The sequence below is a fragment of the Mixia osmundae genome (assembly GCF_000708205.1).
Source record: "Mixia osmundae IAM 14324 unplaced genomic scaffold scaffold_5, whole genome shotgun sequence".
Taxonomy (NCBI): Eukaryota; Fungi; Basidiomycota; class Mixiomycetes; order Mixiales; family Mixiaceae; genus Mixia; species Mixia osmundae.
Window position 1 is genome coordinate 537083 of NW_014575559.1, and position 24779 is coordinate 561861.

The 24779-nt window shown below is 56.0% G+C and overlaps 11 protein-coding genes across 11 annotated transcripts; 5 read left to right on the forward strand and 6 right to left on the reverse strand.

Moving 5' to 3' along the window:
* Window positions 1-13: 13 nt before the first annotated feature.
* L969DRAFT_447884 (uncharacterized protein) lies at window positions 14-4245 on the forward strand. Its single transcript, XM_014712548.1, has 2 exons — window positions 14-101; window positions 156-4245. Exon 2 carries the CDS (start codon window positions 160-162, stop codon window positions 4237-4239), a length of 4080 nt encoding a protein of 1359 aa, XP_014568034.1. The 5' UTR covers window positions 14-101; window positions 156-159; the 3' UTR covers window positions 4240-4245.
* Window positions 4246-4250: 5 nt separating this feature from the next.
* Window positions 4251-5719, reverse strand: L969DRAFT_17362 (uncharacterized protein; the record flags this gene model as incomplete). Its single annotated transcript, XM_014712258.1, has 6 exons — window positions 4251-4568; window positions 4616-4770; window positions 4819-4890; window positions 4948-5072; window positions 5120-5271; window positions 5330-5719. 6 exons carry the CDS (start codon window positions 5717-5719, stop codon window positions 4251-4253), a joined length of 1212 nt encoding a protein of 403 aa, XP_014567744.1.
* Window positions 5720-5872: 153 nt separating this feature from the next.
* L969DRAFT_87400 (uncharacterized protein) lies at window positions 5873-7905 on the forward strand. The gene is made up of 3 exons (XM_014712549.1): window positions 5873-7240; window positions 7292-7448; window positions 7508-7905. The coding sequence occupies exons 1-3, from the start codon at window positions 5907-5909 to the stop codon at window positions 7754-7756; spliced, it is 1740 nt and encodes a 579-aa protein (XP_014568035.1). The 5' UTR covers window positions 5873-5906; the 3' UTR covers window positions 7757-7905.
* On the reverse strand, window positions 7805-9388 carry L969DRAFT_94506 (uncharacterized protein; the record flags this gene model as incomplete). Its single annotated transcript, XM_014712550.1, has 4 exons — window positions 7805-7953; window positions 8008-9012; window positions 9069-9242; window positions 9298-9388. The coding sequence occupies 4 exons, from the start codon at window positions 9386-9388 to the stop codon at window positions 7805-7807; spliced, it is 1419 nt and encodes a 472-aa protein (XP_014568036.1).
* Window positions 9318-10833, forward strand: L969DRAFT_622221 (uncharacterized protein; the record flags this gene model as incomplete). The annotated part of the gene is made up of 9 exons (XM_014712551.1): window positions 9318-9563; window positions 9622-9646; window positions 9696-9740; window positions 9800-9927; window positions 9987-10068; window positions 10130-10265; window positions 10327-10459; window positions 10511-10596; window positions 10644-10833. The coding sequence occupies exons 1-9, from the start codon at window positions 9525-9527 to the stop codon at window positions 10831-10833; spliced, it is 864 nt and encodes a 287-aa protein (XP_014568037.1). The 5' UTR covers window positions 9318-9524.
* Window positions 10834-10884: 51 nt separating this feature from the next.
* L969DRAFT_17366 (uncharacterized protein) lies at window positions 10885-13739 on the reverse strand (the record flags this gene model as incomplete). The annotated part of the gene is made up of 2 exons (XM_014712259.1): window positions 10885-12750; window positions 12804-13739. 2 exons carry the CDS (start codon window positions 13737-13739, stop codon window positions 10885-10887), a joined length of 2802 nt encoding a protein of 933 aa, XP_014567745.1.
* A 764-nt stretch (window positions 13740-14503) lies between these two features.
* On the reverse strand, window positions 14504-15626 carry L969DRAFT_30444 (uncharacterized protein; the record flags this gene model as incomplete). The annotated part of the gene is made up of 6 exons (XM_014712304.1): window positions 14504-14685; window positions 14739-14858; window positions 14913-15134; window positions 15185-15310; window positions 15379-15433; window positions 15492-15626. Coding segments are annotated over 6 exons (840 nt in total), but the record flags the coding sequence as incomplete, so codon positions are not given.
* A 21-nt stretch (window positions 15627-15647) lies between these two features.
* On the reverse strand, window positions 15648-19367 carry L969DRAFT_448017 (uncharacterized protein). Its single transcript, XM_014712552.1, has 3 exons — window positions 17572-19367; window positions 16735-17523; window positions 15648-16686 (listed from the first exon to the last, which is right to left on the reverse strand). The coding sequence occupies exons 1-3, from the start codon at window positions 19291-19293 to the stop codon at window positions 15889-15891; spliced, it is 3309 nt and encodes a 1102-aa protein (XP_014568038.1). The 5' UTR covers window positions 19294-19367; the 3' UTR covers window positions 15648-15888.
* A 68-nt stretch (window positions 19368-19435) lies between these two features.
* On the forward strand, window positions 19436-20152 carry L969DRAFT_103367 (uncharacterized protein; the record flags this gene model as incomplete). Its single annotated transcript, XM_014712553.1, has 2 exons — window positions 19436-19957; window positions 20003-20152. 2 exons carry the CDS (start codon window positions 19436-19438, stop codon window positions 20150-20152), a joined length of 672 nt encoding a protein of 223 aa, XP_014568039.1.
* Window positions 20153-20176: 24 nt separating this feature from the next.
* Window positions 20177-22214, reverse strand: L969DRAFT_17370 (uncharacterized protein; the record flags this gene model as incomplete). Its single annotated transcript, XM_014712260.1, has 4 exons — window positions 20177-20771; window positions 20822-21003; window positions 21058-21563; window positions 21620-22214. 4 exons carry the CDS (start codon window positions 22212-22214, stop codon window positions 20177-20179), a joined length of 1878 nt encoding a protein of 625 aa, XP_014567746.1.
* A 271-nt stretch (window positions 22215-22485) lies between these two features.
* L969DRAFT_48623 (uncharacterized protein) lies at window positions 22486-24758 on the forward strand (the record flags this gene model as incomplete). Its single annotated transcript, XM_014712554.1, has 2 exons — window positions 22486-22765; window positions 22816-24758. The coding sequence occupies 2 exons, from the start codon at window positions 22486-22488 to the stop codon at window positions 24756-24758; spliced, it is 2223 nt and encodes a 740-aa protein (XP_014568040.1).
* Window positions 24759-24779: the final 21 nt, after the last annotated feature.

Consider the following 24779-nt stretch of genomic DNA (forward strand, 5'->3'; position numbering starts at 1 on the left):
GGTCGTCCTGCTAGGTCCTGCTAATTCGCGACGTCGACCATTTTTTGCCTGGTGACTCGCCAGCGTTTGACGCTTTGGGGCAGCTCATAGGCGCACCAGAGGTGAGTCCAAGCCTGCAGAAGGCTGGAACTAAAGCTTATACGAGGTTCTGGCAGCGCCATGTCAATCCTCAGCTTGGGGGCCTCCCCCTTTACGCCTGCAAAAAGATCTCAGCTCTTGACGTCTTTGCAAGCTCTGGCGCCACAGATCAAGAGCATAGATGCTGTCTATCTGCATTTAACATCTTTGCAGCCTTCGAAGAGCTTAGACGAGACGCGACGAGAGGCAGAGCTCGCTATACTGACGACTCTGCTGACGTATGGCGACGACCATACTCTCCCGGGCACCCGTCAGCGACTGCAGTCCAGTATACGGTCGTCCAACGACTCTGAGGCGAGCTCTGAGAGTATCTGTGCATTTGTGACGCCGAGGAGTGGAACTCTGTCGCCCTGGTCCAGCAAAGCGACCGATATTGCTCGAATATGCCAGCTCGAGTCCGTTGCGCGCATTGAACGCGGCCTGCTCTACCTCATTACGCTGGACGAGCATATACCTACAGAAAGCCTGCTCTATCTGATCGCGCCCAAGTTACACGACCGAATGACTCAGACATGTATGAGCAGTCTGCCCGACCTGGATAGATTATTTGCAACGAGCGCGCCCGGCCCTCTGCGTACTGTCGGCTTGATCGGACAAGAGGATCCGACAGCCAGTCTAGCACGAGCTAACGCTCGATTGGGACTTGCGCTGGCAGCAGACGAGATCAAGTACCTCGCGAAAGCCTTCACAGAGGATTTGAAGCGCGACCCGACAGATGTAGAGCTTTTCATGTTTGCGCAAGTCAACTCTGAGCACTGCCGTCACAAGATTTTCAATGCCGACTGGACAATCGATGGGGAGCAGCAAGATCTCAGCCTGTTCGCAATGATCCGCAATACCCACAAGCTTACGCCCCAGCATACCATCTCTGCCTATTCGGACAATGCTGCCGTGCTGGAGGGCTACGCTGCCCATCGTTTCTCTGCTGGCCAGAGCACTGAGAGCGGTCTACCAGCATATGCGAGCAGAGAAGAAGACTTTCCAATCCTGATCAAAGTCGAAACGCATAATCATCCCACGGCAGTCTCCCCTTATCCAGGTGCAGCAACGGGCTCAGGCGGAGAGATTCGCGACGAAGGTGCCGTAGGCCGTGGCTCGAAGCCTAAAGCAGGCCTGGCAGGCTTCACTGTTTCTAATCTGCTCATCCCTGACTTCTTGCAACCTTGGGAAAAGGACTTTGGCAAACCATCCCATATCGCGTCAGCGCTGGACATCATGATCGATGGTCCCCTCGGCTCCTGTGCATTCAACAACGAATTTGGTCGCCCCGGGCTTACGGGCTATTTCCGCACATACGCGGAAGAGATCCCAATCGAAGGCAAGGCGACGGAAGTGCGAGGCTATCACAAGCCTATCATGATCGCAGGTGGCTTGGGCAACGTTAGACCCGAATACGCCCTCAAGCAGTCCATCTCGCCGGGCGCTCATGTCATCGTGCTCGGGGGACCCGGCATGCTGATTGGTCTCGGAGGCGGCGCAGCCAGTTCGATGGCTTCAGGCTCTAGCTCAGCTGATCTGGACTTTGCATCTGTCCAGCGGGAGAATCCCGAGATGCAAAGGCGGTGTCAGCAAGTGCTCGATGCCTGCACTGCTCGCGACCGCAACCCAATACAGTCTGTGCATGACGTAGGCGCGGGCGGTCTCTCAAATGCCCTGCCCGAGCTGGTACACGATGCGAACTTAGGGGCGGTGTTCGAGCTACGCGAGGTTCTGGTCGATGACCCGGGCATGTCACCCATGGAGATCTGGTGCAACGAGTCACAAGAGCGCTACGTCCTGGCAGTAGGCCCAGACGATTTAGCCACATTCGAAAAAACTGCTCGGCGCGAGAGATGTCCATACGCGGTCGTCGGCGTAGCGACCAGCGAGCAAAAGCTTGTGGTCACTGACCGATTGCTTGGTTCGCGACCTATCGATTTGCCTATGTCCACGCTCTTTGGGAAGGCACCGAAACTCTCCCGAAAGGCACAGCGTACAAGTCCGACTCGCCATGCCTTCGACACGAGCCTGCTGCTCTATTTGCCTACTGCGACGACCTTTGAGTCAGTCCTTAGCGAAGCTATCGATCGCGTGATCCGCCTGCCCAGCGTCGGATCAAAGGCTTTCTTGATCACTATTGGCGATCGGTCCATCACTGGTCTCGTTGCGCGAGATCAAATGGTTGGACCTTGGCAAGTACCTGTAGCAGACGTTGCCGTAACTAGAACCTCGTACGGTTTCGACGTTCTCACTGGCGAAGCGATGGCAATGGGCGAGCGAACGCCACTCGCACTCTTATCCGCGAAAGCATCTGCGCGCATGGCTGTTGGCGAAGCGCTCACGAACCTTGCCGCAGCTAGCGTGACTGACCTCGCTCGGGTCAAGCTGAGCGCCAACTGGATGTGCGCGGCCTCCCACGGAGACGAAGGCGCGCTGCTATATGAAGCAGTTCAAGCGATTGGGCTCGACTTGTGCCCCTCTCTCGGACTGAGCATACCCGTCGGCAAAGACTCGATGTCGATGAAGATGTCGTGGCAAGCTGGCGAGGATACACAGTCAGTCACAGCACCCATGTCGGTCATCATCACAGCCTTTGCACCAGTCGATCAGACTGCGCGCACATGGACACCTCAGCTGAAGACAGACCTTAATGAGCCAACTGTTTTAGTGCTGGTTGATTTGGCTGCTGGCAGATTGCGCATGGGAGGTTCGGCCCTCACGCAGGTGTTCAACCAGCTCGGCGACGATGCGCCGGATGTTGAAGATGCAAAGGCCTTGAAAGGCTTCATGTCAGCCTGTCAGACTTTGCGTCATGATCAAGCGCAACCTGTGCTTGCGTATCACGATCGATCCGATGGTGGCTTGTTCGTCACGGTAGTCGAGATGGCGTTTGCAGGCAGCATTGGCATCGAGCTCATGCTCCAGTCGCTTGGTCGCTCTGACGATCCTATCGCAAGCTTATTCGCAGAAGAACTTGGCGCTGTCTTCCAAGTCCGAGCAGCGCATCTCGAATCGTTCTGCAGCGCGTTCACGTCAGCCGGCCTTAGCAGCACGGCAATTCGCGTCATTGGTCGAGTCGCGAATGAACGCTCTGATCAAATTATTTCCATCGTCAATAACGGCTCATCCGTCTGGTCGGCATCGCGAGCAGATCTTCAACGCAAATGGGCAGAGACATCTTATCGTATACAGGCTTTACGAGATAATCCAGAGACCGCTAAGCAAGAATACGACAGCTTGCTGCAAGACTCGCCAGGCTTGACTTACCAGGTGCCGTTCGAGCCAACCTTACCGATCGTCGCATCTCTGAATGACAGACCTCGCGTTGCGATACTGAGGGAGCAAGGTGTCAATGGACATCTAGAAATGGCATGGTCGTTCCATCAGGCTGGCTTCAATGCGATCGATGTCCACATGTCAGACATACTTGGCGGACGAGCGCAGCTTTCCGACTTCGTTGGTCTAGCAGCATGCGGGGGCTTCTCGTATGGCGACGTGCTCGGTGCGGGCAGTGGCTGGGCCAAGTCTATCTTGCTACATGCCAATGCCCGCCAACAGTTCTTCGAGTTCTTCAATGAGCGCTCGGACACGTTCGCTCTAGCCGTGTGCAACGGCTGTCAGCTGTTTGGAGAGCTCAAGTCGATCTTGCCTGGCGCAGAGCATTGGCCGGGTTTCAAGCCTAACACCAGCGAACGCTTTGAGGGGCGAACCTGTCTTGTAGAGATCTGCGCACCTCCTTCAAGCGGCACAGACTGCTTATTCCTGCAGGGCATGCAAGGGACCCGTATACCTGTTGCTGTCGCTCATGGCGAGGGTCGCACACACTGGGAGGATGTGGACTCAGAAGCAGCGTTCAATGCGAGTGAACTGGGCAGAGTGCGGTACATTGATCCTGCGACGAAACAGGCCACCGAACGCTATCCTCTCAATCCGAACGGCAGTGCGCAAGGCCTGACTGGCGTCACGACACCCAATGGCCGCATTCTGGCACTGATGCCTCATCCAGAGCGGGTGGTAGCGCTCGAAGCGAACTCGTGGTATCCGCCAGAGATGCTCGAGAAGTGGCAAGGCAAGGGACCCTGGTTTCGACTGTTCGAGAATGCTCGTCGATGGGTTGGCTGAGCGGACTGCTTTCAGTCGAAAGGTATGCGTTTGACTGCGCCCGACGCAAAGAGAGGCGTTCGAGCTGACACTTCCTTGGCAGCAGCGAACGCGGACGGTACAGGTATACCGCAGCATTCTTCGATGCCTTGACCGCGAACGTGGATGTGGCCGTGAGCGTCACGCGAGACGCCCTCCTCGTGGACTGTATTGCCTGCATCCGACAGAGTAGTCTGGGGAAAAGGCAACAAGGTGCCAAACATGATGTGTTGTGCGACAGGCAACTTTGCAAGCACTTCTGCCTTGAACATCTTGATCATACCAGAGTTGACTTTCTCCCATGTTTTGACCTGCAACAGGATATGAGAGCCAGTCTGACTCGTGCACGAGTACGCACTCCTGAGATGTCATCGAGCATGGGCGAATGCCACCTCAGTCCAGCCGTCTTGACACTGTTGATGAACTTGATGCAAGAAAGATAGATGTAGTCTTTGCTGTATTCATTGACGATGTCAGCCGAGTGGATCGACTTTGGCTTGATATGCTTGTGGCCTGTCCGTGACGATCAGCATGATTCTGTGTCGTTCGGCGACGACTGACCTATCAACTGAGCTGCCCCAAAGAGGAATGGCAGAGAGTGGTAATCGTCAAGTCCCCAAACGCCGTGTGAGCCTGCAATTTCACGACGTCAGACGACACGGTCTTTCAGTACCTGAGCATGCAGCTGACCGGCTGGCTCGAGCCAGTATGTACTCTGTAACGTGCGCATGATGTTCAGATATCGCCAGAAGACGCGCAGTACGAGTGCAGGGTGATCTTGCACGGTCAGCAGACCGAGTAGCTGCAACGAAAGCCTGCCGAGAGGATCAACCCAAGTACTGATTAAGTACACCTGACTCACAGGAAGCACATGAAGTTGAGCTCGTGGCCACTGCCATAGTCAATACGAGTTCGGTTGCCCCATGATTCGCTTAAATATGCAGCGAGCTCCGCCCTTGCTGTGCTATTGGCGCGCATGATGTCTGGCAACTCGAGAAGATACTTCGTAATGTTCTGTCGAGACAGTCTGCAGTCAGCTAACATGATACACGTTCAATGCCGCTCGTCGAACCTCCTGAAGAGCATCGTAAAGCTCACGGAAAGCTGGGTTCCCGAAGCGACTGCCGCCGTTTTCGGCTGCTGGGAAGCGCTCAATGGTTTGTTCGACCTTCGAGAGCAGGTCCAGCAAGCCATTGACAAGGGGAGACATATGCAGATCCGTCGCGGTGAGTGGTATGCCAACGACTGCCGCGTCGAGCGCTTCCACGAATCCAACGAGCTGCTGATGTGTCGGTGAGGCGATGAAGACTTGCAGATGAGCCATAGAGAGTACGCGCTTGGTCAATGCACGCTCCGGCTCCTCGTGAAGCCCGCTAGCCTGTATTGAGCTGTCTGACAATGACTGGGAGCCGGCTGGATGCTCGGAGCTTTCGAGAGGCAGGAGACGTCCGTCTGGTGCCATTCTGAGTGCAACAGAGCTTGCTGATGCATGATTGTCTGCGAATGGAGGCGCAGAATGCACCATCCTGCTCGTGTGAGCCAGTCACTGACACTGCCGAAGACGCAAGAACTCGCGACAAGTCGACGACGTCGACGTGTCATCGTCGTCGTCGTCGTCACCACCAACTCGATCGCTTTGCAGTCGCAGCATGCGGCCAGGCGCATGGCGTGTATGCGCTCTTTTGGCAGCATACGCAAGCTCAGCTCATGCGCAAGACGACGCTTCTCATTTCCCCGACGGAGCGACGGAATTTGCCGAGAAAATACCAAATACCGTGCAAGTCAAGCTTGACCAAGCGCTGTCGTTCAAAGCGCCCTTTGTGTCCACAGAGGGCAGAATACCCAACTATGACCTGTCTGGTCATGCTGCCAAGCTGCCCATGTCGAACGACTATGTCAGAATCGTGCCGCCCAGTCTGCTGAGCTACGGCGGCGCGTTCTCTACCAAAAAGAGTACGACAGACGAATGGATCGTCGAGATTGCCGTGAGAGTACACGGAAGCGTACCCAGCCGTCACATCGATCAGGATGGCAAGCTCATCGAAAATCCAGGCAAAGGCGGTCGAGGACTTGCCTTTTGGTACACCAAGAATAGCAATCCTACATTTGTAACGACGCCCTCTGATCCAAGGCGGCACATCACACCGCCACCTGGACCATTGCCCAGGCTACCCAATGATCCAGACGATGATCACATCTCCTTCTTTGGGAACGGGCGCCGCTTCGAAGGATTGGGTGTCGTGTTGGACACGTCACCTACCCAGCCACTGTTTCCGAGAAGCGATGCACGTACATGGACACCTGCTAAGTATCCCGATGTCGATCCCGGTCCTGAGCCCGTCGGCAAGGTTGTTGGTCTGCTCGATGATGGCTCGACAGACTGGATCCACCAGAGCTCAGGCGAGAAAGGACAGGACGGTAGCACGCTCTCGTACATCAATAATGCCTTTGGAGACTGCATGGCACCCTTTCGCAACGCTCAAGGACTCTTCTGGATCCGTGTAGCTTATTTTGACAAGAGCATACGGGTCGATCTCGATCTCAAACCTCACGAGACCTTGGCAACCGCTGATCGTCATTTTTCCCATCACTGCTTTAGCTTACCCGACATCGTTCTTCCGAAAGGCTACTATTTTGGCGTGACCGGCTTGGGCAACGGTCGAGGCGAAAGTGACTCTTTCGATCTGTATGCGATGGAAGTCTTTGGCGTCTACAGGGGCAAGGATGCCGTCAAGCAGCACGCTGTGCCGCTCGACGAAAGAGACCCTCTTGCGGGCAAAGAGAAGCTTGATGGCACGTCGAAGTTTGAGGACGATCAAGTGGGCGGAGCGCCCGTCAAGTCTGGCTCTAGCGACCTCGATCTCGCAATGGAGGTCATGGTCTCGCAGAAGCGAATGACAGAAGCCATTGACGATCTTACTCGACGAGTCGAGAGCATTAGTGGCAGTGTTTCCGCCGGCTCTTCCGGGGAACCCTCTGCTGGGTATGATCACGAACGTCTCATGAACTCTTGATGAGACTGATGAGTTCACAGGACGACTGACCTGATGCGTCGTATCGAGTCATCGCTTCATGCTTTGACGAGCAAGCATGCCGGCTCAAGCCGGACAGAGTTCGAAGTCCTCATCGAAGTTCTGGGTCAGACGGAGGGCAAGCTACAACAGATCACTCAGCGTATTTACGACTTAGACGTGCGTGCCTGTGCCACGGCAACCTACCATACTTGAACTGATTTTATTGTCAAACACAGGAGCGATTGTTCAAAACGATCTTGCCGATGCAGCACAAGTTGGAAGAAGTCGAACGACTGACACAGACTGCAGACCGTACAGCTCGACTAGCGGCTGCCCAAGCCAGGCTCAGACCTCCTCCGCAGGAGGCAAGCTCCATGGGCACTTACTTGATCATCATCGCAGCTCTGCTTCTCATCGGCCTCATTATCGCCATGATCGTATTGCGCAAAGGCGAGAGGGGCGGCCGTGGCAAGAAGATGATATAGATCAGATTGCATGCTTGCTCGATCCTTGCTGTGCATTACATTTGTATATCAAGACAACATGGGGCCTGATGAAGTCGTGAGGCCTTTGCTCGTTCCGGAGGGATATCGATGCGCGCTACCTGAGAATGTACGCGGCGCTGGTAGTTGCGAATGAGGCGGAAAGGTCCTATTGCCAAAGCTGGCGGGCGGCGAAGGCGCTTCTGCCAGTGTCAGCTTCTTTGTCATGCAATGATCGCTTTGAGTGGGCACACCTCTGACTATATTAGCGTGGCCGTTTGTAAAGCTAGCAGGCGATCGGCCTGTAGGGGGTGGTGGTGGCGCCCCTAGCGTCGAAGTCGGTCTGGCTGATCTGATAGGCGGAGCCAGGGCGGGCGGGGCCGGTACGGACGTATCAGACGAAGAACGCATTCGCACGGGCGGCGGAGGAGGCGCGGCGAGCGAGTTCCGCATGGGAGCGCTATTCCGTTCTGCCATATCGACTGAAGCTGGCGGTAAGCTAGGCGGAGCTCTTGGTGGCGGCGGCGGTGCAGCGCTCGACATTGGTCGTGCAGGCGGCGGTGGTCTTCTGCTGGGCATAGTCGGCGCTGCCACTTCTTGCGAATGGTCTTGCTCGTCAATTTCACTATACGCAGGCGCAGCCCTCTCTGGTGGAGGTGGCGGCTTGCGAGCCGACATGGACGGCGGCGGTCTGCTCGGAGGAGCAGGAACAGCGCGTGCCGGTAATGCAGGCCCATTGGATCTTGGCGGTGCAGGCGGTGGAGCTCTGGGCGCTTCAGGTGCCTGTCGTTCTGGCAATGTCGGTGCTCTCGGAGGCGGAGGAGGAGGCGCGGGTGCAGCAGCCGCTTTTGGTCTCGCTGGAGGCGGTGGTACGCCAGGCCGAGTTGTAGGCGGGGCGGGGATCTGTCTGGACGGCTGTGCGGGCGGCATCGGAACTTGACGCGCAGGCGCCTCCGGTACTTGTCGATTCGGGATTGCGGGAGCTCGCGAAGGGGGTGGAGGCGCAACTCTTGCTGGTGATGATGCTGGCGGTGCAGGCGGCGGTGGTGGCGGTCGCGAGAAAGATGAGGGCGTGGGCGTGGGCGGCGGAGGCGCAGCTGGCCTCCTAGGCACGCTCACAGACGATGAAGAAGCTGACGGCGGCGGTGGCGGTGGCGGGGGCGCAGTACTTGGCGCGCGCGGTCCTGACGGCACTCTTGGACCTGATGGCAGCGGTCTGGCCGGCGCGCTCGGCGTACTGGCGGACTCTGAAGTGCGACCTGTTCCTCCCCCACGATGAGTGTGACAGCCTTGCAACATGTATGAGGAAACTTGCCTATAGCTGTGCCTGCAGTCGTCTTCTTCAGTGTTGGCATGCCGCCGGCAAAGAGACCACCAAGCTGAGGAGCGCTTGATGGAACTGGCGGTGCTGAGCTGGCGCCTGCCGTGCCTGGTATCCTCGGTGCAGAAGCAGGCGCAGGCCGAGCGGCACTTGCGCCGACTGCTTTCGCTGCTCGTCCATAATCAGCCAGGCCTTGCACGGCAGCACAGCAGCGCGAGCTTGCCATCGATGATAGGCGCAGATCTGTCGTGCGTCTCTGCCTTCTTGAGTCGTTTGCCCGCCTGGATCTGGTCCAGGAGAGCGTTGCGAGACATCTTGGCTGCAGAAGCTGTCCTGTCGGCTCGTCGGCGACTGCCTTGCTGCGCCTGATCTGCTCCACTGCAAGACTGTCGCGACCGTGCTGAAGCGCTCAAGCTGTCAAGCGAAAGTCAGCGTGTCGAGCAGGCCACGATGTCCAAAGACGGGCTGTTGTTCGACGCCGGACAGCATGTATGTGCCTTCAGTGCCATTCGCGGTCGAAGCAAGCTGATCTGCTCCTCCTTCTCAGGCCAGCGAGGATCTCGCGTTCAAGGGTAGGTCAATGGGCGCTTGCTGCCCAGTCTCAGCTCAGCTCGACCGCAGATTTCGGCTCGAACTATCCCAGTAGCCCAGCAGGAGATGGCAGAAGTCAGCCGAACAGTCATCCCTCGCGCACCACCAAGTTCTGACATGAACAAGCGTCGCAGGTCTCCCGACAGGCAATGTCGGCTCAGGCCTGTATGATCCGGACGAGGCCATGCAACGGCAGATAGGCGGCTCAGGACTCTTCTCACTCGATTTCTACAGCAAGTACTTTGACATTGACACCATGACCGTGGGTACCGCAGGCCAAAAGACGCGACCCGCGCTCATCATCGCCGTCTGGTCGCGCAGGTCCTCGAGCGATCATGGCGGACGATGTATCCGAGAGAAGACTATGTCGATCATGTGCTCAACGGTCAGCCAGACCTCTACGGTACGCATTCGCGGCTGCGCTCGGTATCCTCATCTGACGTGGCAATACTCACTCTGGCCAGGACCATTCTGGCTGCCGACGACGCTCATCTTTGTGCTCTTCCTCTCATCTTCGCTCTCGTCATCCATCAATGCCTATCTTGCCGGCGAGGCGTATTCTTACGATTTCACGCGCTTGACCGTCGCAGTGACTATCGTGTTCGTCTGCCCTCTAGCCTGACTGCGGCCACAAGCTTGACGTTCGGCTTCCGATGGGCAGGTACATTTATGCGCTCGCGATACCAATCTTGCTCTGGGCAGTCTTCAGATACTGGGCGGGTATCACCTCGAGAGGGCCAGTCGAGATGCTCAGCCTGTACGGCTACGGCCTCGCGCCTTGGATCTTTGTAGCTGTGAGGCCAACGAGCCGGGAGCGAAAGGACGTCCTGACCGAAGTGACGCAGCTTCTATCCATTCCGCCTCTGCCAGCCGTGCGGCTGCTCTTCACGCTGATTGCCTTTGCTGTCTCTGGCGGCTTCATCTTGCGAAAGTAAGCCCACACTCCTCTCTTGCGTACGCGAGCTGACATTACGCCAGCATATACCCGGTCCTCAACTCGGCGCCCTCAAAAATGGCAAGAGGGCTCATCATTGCCGTCGTCGTCCTGCACGCGGGGCTGACGATCGCACTCTGGATTGCCTTCCTTGCAGGTGGCGGGCAGCCCGCTAAGACCATCACGCCGACGCCGGGCACGCCATCAGACACGCCTGCTGATGACGCTAGATAATGCATTGCATGCGTGTATGTGACCGCTTGGAGCTACGACATTGTGGACCACTTAGCTAGCGTGCCACAGAGCGCCTTCAAGGCTGATGCCGTGCGTGATGGGACTGTAGAGTGTGCTCGAAGAGCCTAATGCGTCCGCTGGCGGAGAGGACTGCCTGCCCCTGCCTGGTGCACTACTCAGTGGCTCGAGATGAGTCAACGGCGGCGGTTGAAAGCTGAACTGATATGCACTCAGATCCTCTACCTCCGGCTCCTGACGAGTAGGCAGGCCAGTCGGTATTTCTTTGTCGCTTGTCCTGCGAGGATTGCGCACGAGGCGATGTGCTTGTGAGGGAAGCGTGTAGAGATTGAGGGGCTCGAGCGGCCAGGGTGCGGTTGACTTCCAGAGGATTTGCGAGTCTTGCGGCTCGTCTGAATGACGTGCACGCTGGGCCTCTGTCAGTGCGAAAGGATCGATTGCAGTTGACAATCCGTCGTTCGCATCGAAATTCGTCCTCGCTCGCTTTGCCACCTTGTGCATATTTGTTTGCGACACCTCAGCCTCTTTCTCACTAAGAAAGGTCAAAATCTTTATTGCTTTACGTGCACAGCTCTGCTCGCGCATGAGATCGATTGCAAAGACTATACGAATACGCACAGATTCTTGTGCAGACATGCGAATGATTGACATCGCGTTCTTGATCTCCGCGCGATAGGTGTCTGCTTCGGGGTTGTGAGGATTTTGCAGGAGCTCAAGGAGTAAGATGATGCATGCCCCAGATGATTTGAAATGCAAGCTTCCCCAGTTCTGTCGACAGCACGCCCTTGCGTGTATGGCCAGGAAGACTCTGGCTGCTTTGATACAAAGATGTCTCGAACGAGCGTACACTGGATCGGTGAAGCCTTTTGTTAAGAAGGGCCGATGAAGTCGCATGCGCTCAGTGCAGATAGCGATGTGAGTGATGCAGACGCGCAACTCTTGCAGAGGATTCTTGGCAGCGAGGTTGAGCCGAGTTCCGTTCCAGCCATTTGCATAGTGACGCGGCATGGAGCCCTCAAGGTGCTCTATCTTCCGTTCTAGCTCCAGGACTGCCTTGTAAGTCACACCTTCCACGCCGAACGCAGTGTCGGTGATACTTTTGGACACGACAGCGGTACGGTATCTGATCAGCAAGAAGCTCATGATAGTCTCGCCCGTCGAATTGCGCACGATCCCTCGATCCGTGATCTCGTCATCATTGGCGTCCTGGGGAAACTGCGTATCGACATTGCTCAGATCGAACGTGGACCAGTTGCGACCAAGCGCAGCTGCCGCGAGGACTTCAAAGGAGAGCAGTGTCCACCAGGTCTTTCTGCGATCTTCTGCCTGCTTGAATGTGTAGCGATCGGGTTGATGTGATGGATCTCGATGAAGCCCAAGCTGAAACGCCAGCTGACCGGCCATGCCCAGTAATGCCATGCCTGACCCACAGGCTTCGGCAGGCGTCATGAAGATGTAGAACGTGTTCAGGATGACGATGGCGCGGATCGCCTCGAGGCTGGGATTGGTCAAGAACGCGCCTGCGATGAGTGCACGCATTGCAGCCTCAAGCCATTGATCGACGAGCTTCTCCTTGTCTGCTCCGAGTCCGTCCCGGATCGCTCGAGCTAGTGGCATCATGCTGACTCCCATGGCACACACGCCAAAAAAGGTAGCCATGAAGGCTAGATCGATTCTGTCGTGCTGACCCGTCACGATAGCCTGTCGCATCTCGGCCCATTGCCGATGAAAGTCCGGCAGGCATACCGCATGCTGGTACCAGTCGATGAAGCGGGTGTAGTACGAGAGAGCGGATCGCATCTGAGGCTCTGTTGGCAGCTTGTTGATCAGATCTTCAATGCGTACGTTCGTGGAGCCGAACGGGATGGCCAGCATCGCATTGGCATCAGCGGGTAAGCTCTGTGGATCGTATGAGTCAGACATCAGGCTCCTATGTTCTACGATGAGCTCACTTGGGGAGGAGGGAGATTGTTATCGCAATAACCAAAAGCTTGCGGTAGGAGCATCCTTTCTTGCGCTTCTGTGACGAGTCGACACTCCTTGAGAGCTTTGGACCGCGGTACGTCAAACTGGACGACTTGCGAGATGACCATATGACTCAGGGTCTCGCAGAGATCGTTCGCCTTGAGATCGTGCAGCTCTTTGGAAGTAGACTGTTCCTCGCGTGGCCCACGATCATTGGCCAGTGTCGAGGTACTCGAGCCAGATTGGATCGAGCTCGCGGCCCTACCAGATGACATGGACGAGCCACTCGTGTTGTTCGAGCTACCGGTGCCTATCGCATGATAGCCGGGCCGGGCTTGCTCTGGCGCGTCAGGATAGAAAGTAGGCACGGCCTCTGCCCGAGCTTGAGTGAGCCTGTCGACGATAGCTTGGAGCTGCTCGACTTTTGCTCTGAGCTCGACCGCATCGTTGATGTCTCGAGCAGTCAGGAGAGGCACGGCACCCTCCCAGACGCAGTCGGTCTTTCGGCTCGTACAGCTGCCACAAGGATATAGTCGGTCGCAGCGAAGTTTCTTGCGTCGACATTGATTACAACTAGCAGACTTGCGCTCGATGCGCTTCTTGCGCCTCGCCTGCTTGTCCGACGGTAGCTCGACATCGGCGCTTTCAGCAACCGAGGCGCCAGTCGAGGGTGTTGTCGGCTTGACAGGTTCAGGAGGCGAGAGCGAGCTTGTCACAGAGCTGCTGTAAGTGATGGCCGGTTGAGTGAGTGCGGAAGGATCTCTTGTGTCCCTCACAGTCGCCAAGCCGTCCGGACTAGCTGCTACGAGCCCTGCAGGCTTATAGTGGGGAGAGTCTGCAATGCCAGTGTCGGCTCTTTCTTCGATTGAGCGCATGGCTCTGATGCTTCGGTGCAGGTTGTTGAAGCCGCCGATTCGGTCCATGACTAGGATTGCTTCATCAACGAGACAGCAGCACAGCAGAGAAGCAGGTCTCGACTAGGTTCACCTATCATTTAGAAAAAGACTCCTCCCCTCGCGCTTCTCGAGATCGATTCCGCGTGTCGAGTCGATTGCAGATTTGCAGATCGCCGCGGCCGGGCTGGAAAATCAGTTGGCGCGCCTCTGTGCGATGGATTCAGCGCTCGTCTTGCCGAAGTCTGCGTACCTCATCTCTTGTTCTCTGACGGCGGCCGCTCTGCGTCGCTGTCCTTGCATTGAGCTCGGCATTACAACCGCAAAGCACATACCTTAACGCAGCCCTCTTCCGCCGAATGGCACGCAGCGCTCAGGATCTTAGGACCGCGCCTCTTGCGAAGCTCGCGCACAACAATGTACACTGGCCGAGTCGTTGTGGAGGTACGTGCGACTATCGCCCTTTGCTAACAAATCTGGCGAAACGCCTGATGCCTCGACATGCCAGGTCGGATGCTTTTGTGTGGTTCTGTTTGTGCACTCTTCTTCGCGGGCGAACACGTTCGCGATAGAGCTACGTGCAAGGGCTCAGACGCAAGGGTAAGAAGCGACTACGAGTCACGCTCTGCTCGCCAGATTGACAATGCATTATTGCTAATTTGACTCGTCCGCGACATAGTCTGCTTTGAGCGTCTCGAGCTGCTTGGCCACGCGCTCATACACGACAAAGACAACGCTTTGACTGGAGAATGAGGCAGATGAGCACTTTGTATCAAGTCAAGCTGGCGGAAAACTTGCCCGGGTGCGACACGAGCGACGCGAGGTGTGATGCCAGAGTAGAAGGAGCGGAAGCCCTCTTGGCGGAACATCTCTCCTGCTACTTTCGTGATGCGGCTCCACGCTGTCTCGCCTGCGAGTGCTGTTGCGCGTTGGATACGCGTTTTGATAGTGTCGATAGGTGCATTTGTAAAGGGACCTGATGTACAGATCAGCATGAATGTCCTGCGAGGACCAGAGCCGTGTGCGTACCCATAGCGCCAGAGATGAGACCGATGATGCCAGTCTGCCAGCCGGGCAGCATGCCATTGTACTCTGGCTGCAATTCGACCGCCTTGGCTTTGATCTCCGTGTATGCAGTGAAATTGGCCGCTGCATGTCCAGTGGCTGGTCAGCGTAGTCCTGAGAGGGACAGAGATGACTGACCTTGGTTCGTGGCTTGACGGAGTGCAGTGAGTGCGACACCACGATAGAGCGTCTTTGGGCCTTCTTCCTTCAATATGAGATAGAGTGCGTGTGCTGCATTTCTATACTTTGGAATGTCGAGTGGATCTGCCATACTGTGCTGTTGCGCTTGCAGTCTGATCTTGACGACTTCCATCGGACACACGACCGCGACGGCTTCGGTCGTGCCCGCTCCCAGACCAGCTGCCGTCTCTGTGTCAGGACCACAAGGTCGAGCTCTTGATGGCTCATACCCAGGAAAACGCCTTGCGGGCTTGTGTCGCCAGTCTTCTTGTCGGCGAGGAATGCTTTATATTGCTCGAATGACGCAAACCGGATGGCCATCTTTGGTACAATGCCCGAAATGACTGCGCCCAAGCCTGCGAGGTCAATGGATGAATTAGCCTAGCATCAAGCTGTCAAGCTTGTGGCATGCCTTTGTAGAGACCTAAAGGCGTCTCCTTTTTGACAATCATTGCACCTGTCGCAATGAAGCCTCGTGCCTTGACCTGCGCTTGCTTGTCAGTACCGCCGACAGGGCGACTTGATCGACAGACGCACGCCTTTGCCTCTGCTGCTTCGGCTGAGCTGCATGCGGACCTTGATGGTGTCCAGAGGATGGCAGACGCATGCTTCCGACAAGCCGGCAATTCCTCCTGCGATGAGGTGCGTTCCCAGCGGTGTCTTGCCCTTCTTCTTCGTCTCGGAGGAACCGCTGCCCTTGGGACCGCCCGTAGACGCTGTCGACATGCTGCCTGCGGCAAGGCTATGTCGCTGTACCGGCGAGTGACGTTGCGCGTGACACTCGACCGGCCTTTTCAGCTCAGGTTCGCGGGCAAGTTCGGCAACTCGTGATCGACGATCGACAGTCACGAAACGAGCCGGCGCCTTGTTCGCGAATCCAATCAGGTGCATCTATGAGTTGTTACAGGGACATACAAGACTGCTGCACAGACATCTAGTCAGAATCTGTATCGGGCTCTCGAGTCGCGCCCTCTCTACTGTTGGACAGCCAGGCGACCGTTCGCAAACGGCGACGTTCCTGCACGCAACATGAGCATATGCCAACTTGGCCATGTACCGTACGTACTTCGCGCTCCTTCTGCTGCTTTCGAGTGAGCTTCTTCTTCTTGACGACGGGCATCGGAATAGAGGCATCTGCTCCGTTCGGAGCGGCCTCATCGCCCGAGTTTGCACGAGATGGCGTAGCGCTGTTTGAAGCTGAATTGGTGGCGCTTGCGACCCTGCTCGTCACACGGCTGCTGAAGCGAGACGACCGAGGCGTGTTCTCCTTACTGTCGTCGAATGCATCGTCCACGATAGCAGCCTTGCCCTTGTGAATGAGCTTACCGCCCTCGACATTCCAGATCTCTGGACACAGGGCCCCGACGAACTCGGTGTTGTGGGAGATGCATACGAATGCGCCATCCCATTCGCGAATGGCGACAGCCAGACCACCAAGCGCATCGCGATCCAGGAAGTTCGTCGGCTCGTCCAAGATGAGCAGCTGGGGTTTGGCCCACAGGGCTGCCGCGATGACGACCTTGACCTTTTGTCCGCCAGACAAGCCCTTGAGCTCATTGTATTGCGCGATATCGCCATCCAGGCCGATGTCTTCCAGATGCTTTCGGATCGCAGGCCCGGTGAGCTCACGGGAGCCAGAGCCTTCCCGGGAGGCTTCAAAGTCGTCAAATTGCTGAACGATCTTACTGAAGCCGAGCTCAAAGAGACGCTCGCGAGGGATCCAATTGTTGAACTGAAGCGCAGTGTCAGCTCGACGACCAGTATACGAGACGGCACGCACTCTGTGGTCAAGTCCCTTCCATTTGAGCTCGTAGGTGAAAGACTTCTTGAGCTTCTGTCGGCCGATGATCATTTCCACTCTCCTCTCCTCGCCGGTAGACGCCTTGATGGGCGTCTCAAGGATCTTCTTCTCTTCGGCTGATAGCTTGCGAGATGCGGTCGCAGCGAGCTCGCGATCGTGACCATCTTGATATCTCCATCTGATATAGTCGACAGCAGTCCGGGTCAGATGCTGCTCGATGTGCGCAAAGGCATGCTGAGCGACCATGGCAATACGCAGATTGGGGTGCTTCTCGACTCTGCCAGAGTCAGGAATTGTCTCGCCCGTCAGGACCTTGATGAGCGTCGATTTGCCAGCTCCATTAGGTCCAACGACACCGACACGAGAGGACAGAGTGACTGCACACGAGGCGTTGTACAGCGATGGCTTCGGCGCTCCGGGGTAGGTGAACGTGACATCCGTCATCTTCACGATCGCTCTCGTCTTTGATCGTACACCCATGAGACCTCCAGGGGGCGGGAAGGAGAACTTGATCAGCGAGGCTGATAAAGTGTAGTAGCTCTTTGCAGCTGGATGTTGGTCGACAAACTTGGCAAGATTGCCCTTATAGTAGACCAGACGCTTCTTCTCGTAGTGAATAATATCAGTACAGATGGCATCGAGGAATCCAGAATCGTGTGAGACGACAAGCACAGTAACATGCGTGAGGGCATTGAGATAGCCTTGCAGCCATTCGATGGATGCGCGATCGAGATGGTTTGTAGGCTCGTCGAGCAGCAACACATCGGCCTGCAACACTGATCAGCTAGGAATAGATCCATTGTCTTGTGGCATTACCTCGCAAATCATGGCACGCGCAAGTGCCAGTCGCATCTTCCATCCACCCGATAAAGCTTGCACGGTCTGAGCCTGTCTGTTCTCGTCGAAACCAGTCTCGAACATGAACTTCTTGACCTTGTCGGGAGAAGCGCCAGTCGCCTTGACAAAGCGATCGTTGCACAAGAATTCGAACAAATTTGCTTCGCTCTCTTCGCCGTCGATGTCGTGCTCGACGTAGAAGGTGGAAAGCGACTCTGGCCAGTTTTCGACCTGGTGGCGGTTGATGGCTTTCAGCAAGGTCGACTTGCCGCAGCCATTCGTGCCGCAGACGCCATATCGATGACCGCGACGAAGCTTGAGGACTGTATGGTTGAGCAGAAGCAGCCCACCGTAGGCAAGCGAAAACTGAATGTTTGTCAGTAGCTCTCCATCCGCACCATCGTCGTCTTCGAGATCGGATGCGTTGCGCTTCAGGTCGATCTCGACCCATTGGCGGTTGGCTTCCTTGCAAACGCTCTGCGCCTGTGTTGAAGACATGAACCGAGCCAGATACGGAGCGACGTAGACGTCCTGCCATTGCTTGTCGTCAAAATCACGCTTCTTGACAAGTACCGAGACGGCATGCGAGACATATGAAAGGGTTGTCTGAACAAATGCGTCGGGTGCAGCGCCGGTTTGCTTTGTGAAAAGCTCGACGAGAAGGCTCACTGACGTCTTTTCGTCATCTGGGCTGGGATCGAGTGCCTCTTCCGCAGCCTCGGTCTCGACACCAGCGGAGGCAGCAAGCATACTTTGCTTGGCGTCTCTGCCAAATGCGCGGACCTCTGGGAAAGCAGCGGTCTCTGCAATCTTGCTCACTCCCGGCAGAAGATGAGGCACATGATGAGCAGCAAGCTCGAACGACCTGACGAGCTTGAACAAATTGCCAATGAGGATGACCGTCTGGCGTTGCACAGTTGCACTACGATCGTTGAGTGCACGGATTAGCAGAGGCACGAGGATTGCAAGTGTGGGCGCGTCGACATCGCGTACCCATACGTTGGCAGAGAGCTTGTTGATGCCTTCGGGTACCGTATCTGGGCGCGCCATGCAGGATACAAGGATCGGAATGAACGGAATGACGTCTGGATTGGACAGGACTGAGCAGACTTTTTCAGTCGCACGTGTGGCTGCCTGAGCAACTTCAGGCTTGGTATCTTGCAGGTGATGCGTGAGGCGTGGGATGATCGTGCCCAGTCTTTCCGATACTTGATCCTTGCAGCGCTCTACGACAAGCGCAAGGACGTCTAATGCACCAGCCTTGACGCGCCACTTGCCGTTGCTGTCTACGATGTTGAAAAGAGTGTCGATGACCTTTATGCATTGTTCAGGCGGAGGAAGAGCGACAAACGCCTTGGCTGCGCGCTCGGCAGCATCTTTGACGACTTCGCCCTTGCCGGTCTCTGCGTACATCGCGAGTATCTCGGGCAGCAAAGGTAGATAGTAGGCCTCTGCGCCAGGCTGGGTCCGCCTGAAAATCTCTTCGAAGCCGACCATAGCAGACTCGCGCTCGAAACCGCTTTTACTCTTGCTAGCTCGTAGGAGCTCGTTGAGGATGTCATGGTCCGCAAGCGAGTGCAGGCCAGTCTCCTGCACAAAATCTGCTAATTCTGCGCCAGCAGCATGGCAGCTTGCCGGATCCGGCGCAGCATACAGACGCTGCAGGATTGCTGACGGTGCAGGTAAGACAGCCATCGGCATAGCGCACTCGACCTGTCAAACGTGTGACGTCGGTTAGCCAACAAAATTTGGGATGCGCTGGGAAATTGAAAAATCTCTTCCGACAGGCGTTGCCACGTTATCACGTGTCGCCGGCATGTCGCCCAGTTGAGACAAACTGCCCATGTCGTTCGACCAGCTTGTTCTTCGCAAATACGCCGCGCTAGACTCGCCGCTCGACTCACTGCCCTTTGATGTGTATCTCACTCATACGAATGATGCGCTTGCAATATTTGACTTGTTTCCCAAGGCAAAGTATCATTTTCTCGTCTTGCCTCGACACAATGCAGCTGTATACAAGACGCGCGGCTTGATCGCAGACGATTTCCAAAGTCTGCGTACACTGTTGCGTCGAGGTGCAGAAGCCGCGCTCGTCGTGTGCAAATTGCTGCGAGACGCGAGTGAAGAAGTCATTGCAATGATACAAGACGAGATGATCAAAGCGACCGGAACAAGCTGGCCAATCTCTGCTGGCTTTCATGCGGTACCCAGCATGCATCATATCCATTTGCATGTCATCTCTACGGATCTCGTGTCCGATCGACTCAAGCATAAGAAGCATTACAACTCATTTGACCCGCGTGGCACTTTCTTTCTCTCTGTCGACAGTGTTATTGATCTGCTTAGCCGTGGTCAAGTTGACGAGGTATTGCGTCTACGACTCATCACAGACTTCCCTGACTCTGAGCAGCTCAGGAGCATGATGGACGAAGCATCGACATCGGGACCGCTCGTCAGCCTGCACACGGGCGAGACGTTCAAGAACATACCTCTGCTCAAGGCGCATCTCGAACATGTCTATGCGACTCAGCTGTCGAAGACACCCCGAGTGCAGATATAACGTGACAACAGAACAAAGGCTCCTTCATCTCATCCGTCCCAGACGGAGCGCAGCGCCAGCAGCAGATCTTGCCCAGCTGGCTTGCTTTGCCGACACGTCTTCATCCTCTGTACCCTCGTGTGTCTCGTCAAAGTAGGATGGCGGCGTGTCTGTGCCAATGGGAGCCAGAGGCGAATGCTGGAAGGCTGGGCTTGTCGCGCCGCTTTCGCCTAACGCAGAGCGAACGGCGGCATTGCTACTGAATGTGCCTGCGCTGCGAGGTACTGCGGGCAGGCTAGGCGAGGGCATCGCCAGCCTGTCGCCTGTACCCCCAGCTTCACCTGGAACGAATCGGCTGTATGAATCTGCAGAAGACGAATTCCATGTGGGTTTGGTATCTTTGCCACTGCGTCGAGCGAGTGCTCCCGGCCGACGCTGCGCCATCGCACGTGCGAGATCGTCCTCGCGACCGCCCGCGATCTGATGAGGACTCTGATAACCCGAGCGGGGCGTACCGGCGATAGAGCTCGAGTCTGATCGCGGACGACCTTCTATCATCGAAGGGAACGGTTGGGTCGCTTCTGGCGGTCTGAAACCCTCGGCGCGGGCGAACGCAACTGCGCTCTTGACACCGGCTTCCCTGCAAGCAGGCATGTCAGCACAGGTCGGCATAGTCAAAGTCGAGCTTACCAAAGAACGTGGGCCACTTCGCCGACAGCGCGATGGATATGAAGATCTCTGTCGAGCTGGACCATTGCCTCCAAACAGGACGACATAAAGAGCACAAAGCGCTGCTGGAGCATGAACCTCTGATTGAGGTAGAGTGCAAGTTGTATGATCGTTGCAAAGAAAGTCGCGATGAGATATGGCAACTGCGATCATGTAAGCACGGCTGCCTGCATCTTGTAGCGCAAATAGAGACATACGGGACTGTTCTTGATAAAGACTGCGCCAGCTACAAAGGTAGCGATGATGGCCTCTTGCCAAGTCTTCGGCATACCATCGTCAGGCAATGTCATCCAGTGAGGAAGCTTGACAGAGACGCGACGGCCGCAATGACAAGTCGTGACGATCTCTGTGCTCGTGCCAAGAGCGGGATCGCCTCTGATGACAGTCGAGCCGTTTGCGCCCGTTTGAGCGTTTGCCTGCAGATTGGCAGGACGGGCTCGACCGCCATTGAGTACAGAGGTACTGGAGATACGTCGCAGTCGCGGTCCCCACCATCCCGAAGCAGCACCTTCCTGTTGCTCGGCATATACGCGTGCAGCATCTTCATCGACGTCTTCTGCACCCACTTTATCTAGCAGCTTCATGACTTTATGTCGCAAAGCGGTCTTGCGAGCCAGCGTCAAGTCATCCTCGCCCGGTCCAGATGCGCTCAGCTTAGGCAGCGCATTGAGATAGTAGTCTAAGCCAGAGAAGTAGCAATCCACTGCAGTTGGCCGTCCAGTCTCAGCATGAACCATCAAGAAAGGGCTCGACGCTGACCTGCATAATCACTCTCTCTACCGCCTTTCTTGTCTTCTTCGAGAGCTTCAGAAGCCAGTCTGATGCTTTGCTCGAGATGCTTCTTGCTCAGCTTGCTCCTTGTCGCGCTGACAGGCACGACTTTGCCGGCCGTTTTGCCGCTGCGCGGAGACTTCATCGTTGGAGGCGGCATCTCGTCTACACCTCGCGTCGAAGTCGTCCGCTTGGGCACACGCGAGCTTGGCGAGCTCACTGCAGGTCTGACACCGGGTGTGCCTGACTTTGTCCAGCTGCTCTGAGACGTGCCGACGGTCTGACGCGACGGTACTCGTTCCGTGGAGCGATCTATGTGAAGTGCGTTTGCAGACTTGCTTCCTTGTTTAGCGTCCTGGTAGGCCTCTGTAGTATCTTCCTCTGCATCAGACGGGACAGGTGTAGTCGTTCTGGATATGCCAGCGGAAGCGGAGAGTGAATTGATGGTTGGGGCAATGACAGAATAGGCTCTGGATGAAGTGATGAAAGAGGGCACCCGTGTGACAGCGGGCAAATGAGGTGTGTTCAGCGGAGAAGTCGAATTGGAAGACGGTGCTGCGGCTGTCTCGTCAGCCTCGCCCATCTAACCGGTGTATCTCTAGATCTTGTCGCCTGAGCCGCGCACGGTCTTTTCCGTTGGTGGTGGCCTTTGACGAGCTAAGGGGCCGTGCTGGACAGTCTGTGTGTCTGACGTGAGCAGCCCACTTGGTCGGATGAGTCTGATCACAGCAGTATTGTGTGGAGACACGGCCAGGCTGCTGTCTTTCACGGCGGCGACCGAGGCGCGTCGCTTTGAGAAACAACACGTCATCGCATGGCAGGGCAGCGGCGACTTTCATGAGGTCTGTCAGCTGATGAGCGCGAGCTCCAGCGGAAGATCTCCGACCCTCAGCAAGCTCGAGTCGGCCCAGGATCTCCTCGAACGGGCACAGAAATGTGAGCAAGGCCAGAATTTAGAAAGAGCTTTTGTGCTCTATGTCGAAGCCGGTCGAGCCTTGTTGGCCTGCAGCGATCTACCGGGCGCAGACTCTACAGCCCTTCGTCAATCTGCACAACGCTGCATAGGTCGGGCGCAGAAAATCAAAGCAATTCGGCCCGAAGTGCGAGCAGAATGGTCCTCAAGGCTCCGAGAGGGTAGGTTTCGGTGATCAGACGCAGCCGCTGCAGCTTGAACATCAGCGCAGACGAGCAGGCACGGATCCTTAAAGGTTCTAGGCAATACGGCGAGCATGTCTTGCCAATTTGGTCGGACCAACGCACGAATGACGCCTTGCCGTCACCCCAACTGTCGGCCAGACATTTAGAGCGTCAGGCGACGTACAGTTCGCTCAGTCAGTTGTCACACACACACACTAAAGTGCCGCTACGCGGTTGGCATGTACAACAAGACAGCGTGACCGACTGCTCGGTCGTCGCAAGTCTGGCTTGTTGCGCAGAGTATAATTATCGCTGGCAAAAGTCGCTCTTGCAAGACCAGGTCTTCAAGCGCCCGGGTGGTCTATACGATGTACGTCTATTTCTCAATGGACTTTGGCGCTGCGTCACCATCAACGACCAAATGCCATGCTCGGGTGACGGTACTCTTCTCTGCGCACAAGCAAGTAGCGAGACCTGGCCCACCCTGATGGAGAAAGCCTATCTCTCGACTCAACCGGGAGGCTACGAATTTGCAGGCAGCAACTCAAACATCGATCTAACGGCGCTTTTGGGCTGGATCCCAGAGCGTTTCGTTCTTTCTGCTGCCGACTTTCGACCCGAGTCGACTTGGAAGCGATTACTCTCTGGCTTTGAGCGAGGAACCTGTCTCATTACAGCAGGCACAGGCAAGACTGTACCCGAGTATGACGTTCAAGTATTGACGGCTCAGCATGACTATTCTGTCTTCTCCCTCGACGACCGGGACGGCCAGAGACAAGTGACCCTTTACAATCCCTGGAGAACAACAGCAGACAGCGAGCTTGATCGATGCTTTACAATGTCGTTCGAGGACGTCTGTGCTTACTTTGACGTCATCTATGTGAACTGGCGACCAGACGAAAGCCTATATCTGAACACGGTTCATCTGACGCTCACGCCGAAAGAGCACCTCACTCGGCTTTACCTCCAGCCAGAGTCCCAGACGATGAACCCGGGTAGCATTACAGTCGTCTACCTACGTCACCGAAAGGAATCAGATCCGCCGCAGCCGCCCTTTGCAAGCGTTGGCTTGCTGAGCGAGCAGCAGGCAGTGCGTGATCTGGCAGCTCGCGAATATACAGATAGTCCTGTCCTTTGCTGTCATACACACGACAGCACCCCCGAGCCTATGCTCGTCTTGCTGTCTCATGCAGAAGTCACGACGGTGTTAACATTGACCCTCCAAGTCTACAGCGCTTTCAAGCTCAGTATCGTCGATCGACCGCCTGACAAGCCGATTACAAGTAGCGTCGACGGCGCTTGGGAAGGTCTCACTGCGGGCGGCAATCCTGAGTATCCTACATGGATGAACAATCCACAATATAGCTTGCGCATACAGGAGAAAAAGAGTTGCGACTTCTGCTTCTCCCTCAGGGCTCCTCGCGCCAATGCTGTACACATCGTACTCGCCAGACACAAAGGCGACAGAATCACAGAACTCACTCCAGACATCGTTGTGGCCGACTCTGGCGCTTACCAACACGGTATAGCGCTCTGTGAAAAGAGCGATCTGCGGCCAGGCTCCTATGCGCTCATCGTATCAACTTTCGGCCAGGGTCAAGAGGCATCGTTCGAAATTACTGTAGAAGGCACCGTCTCGTGTGAGCTCGTACCAATCCCTCGCGAAGGAGCGGGAATGTTCTCGCGTTCCTTCGTCTCGCGTTGGGCAGATCGACCGCGATATCGCCTGAAGATACTACAGCCAACGTCAGTGCTGTTACGTACGCAAGCAAACGATACAAAGTCAAGTACAGGTATCAGCATGCAGCTCATAGATCACCGGGGCTCGGAATGTGCGACCGCTCGCGCTTCGAGTGGCCCTAGCGGCGCAAGTCTCGAGAAGCAACTTCAACCGGGAGAATACACTCTTCTGCCATTGTGTCGGCGAGCAGACGGACAATTCAAGCTATACGTGTATTCGAACAAGCAGATCAATGCTGCTATGTTGTGACAACAGCTTCGTGTATCAAAT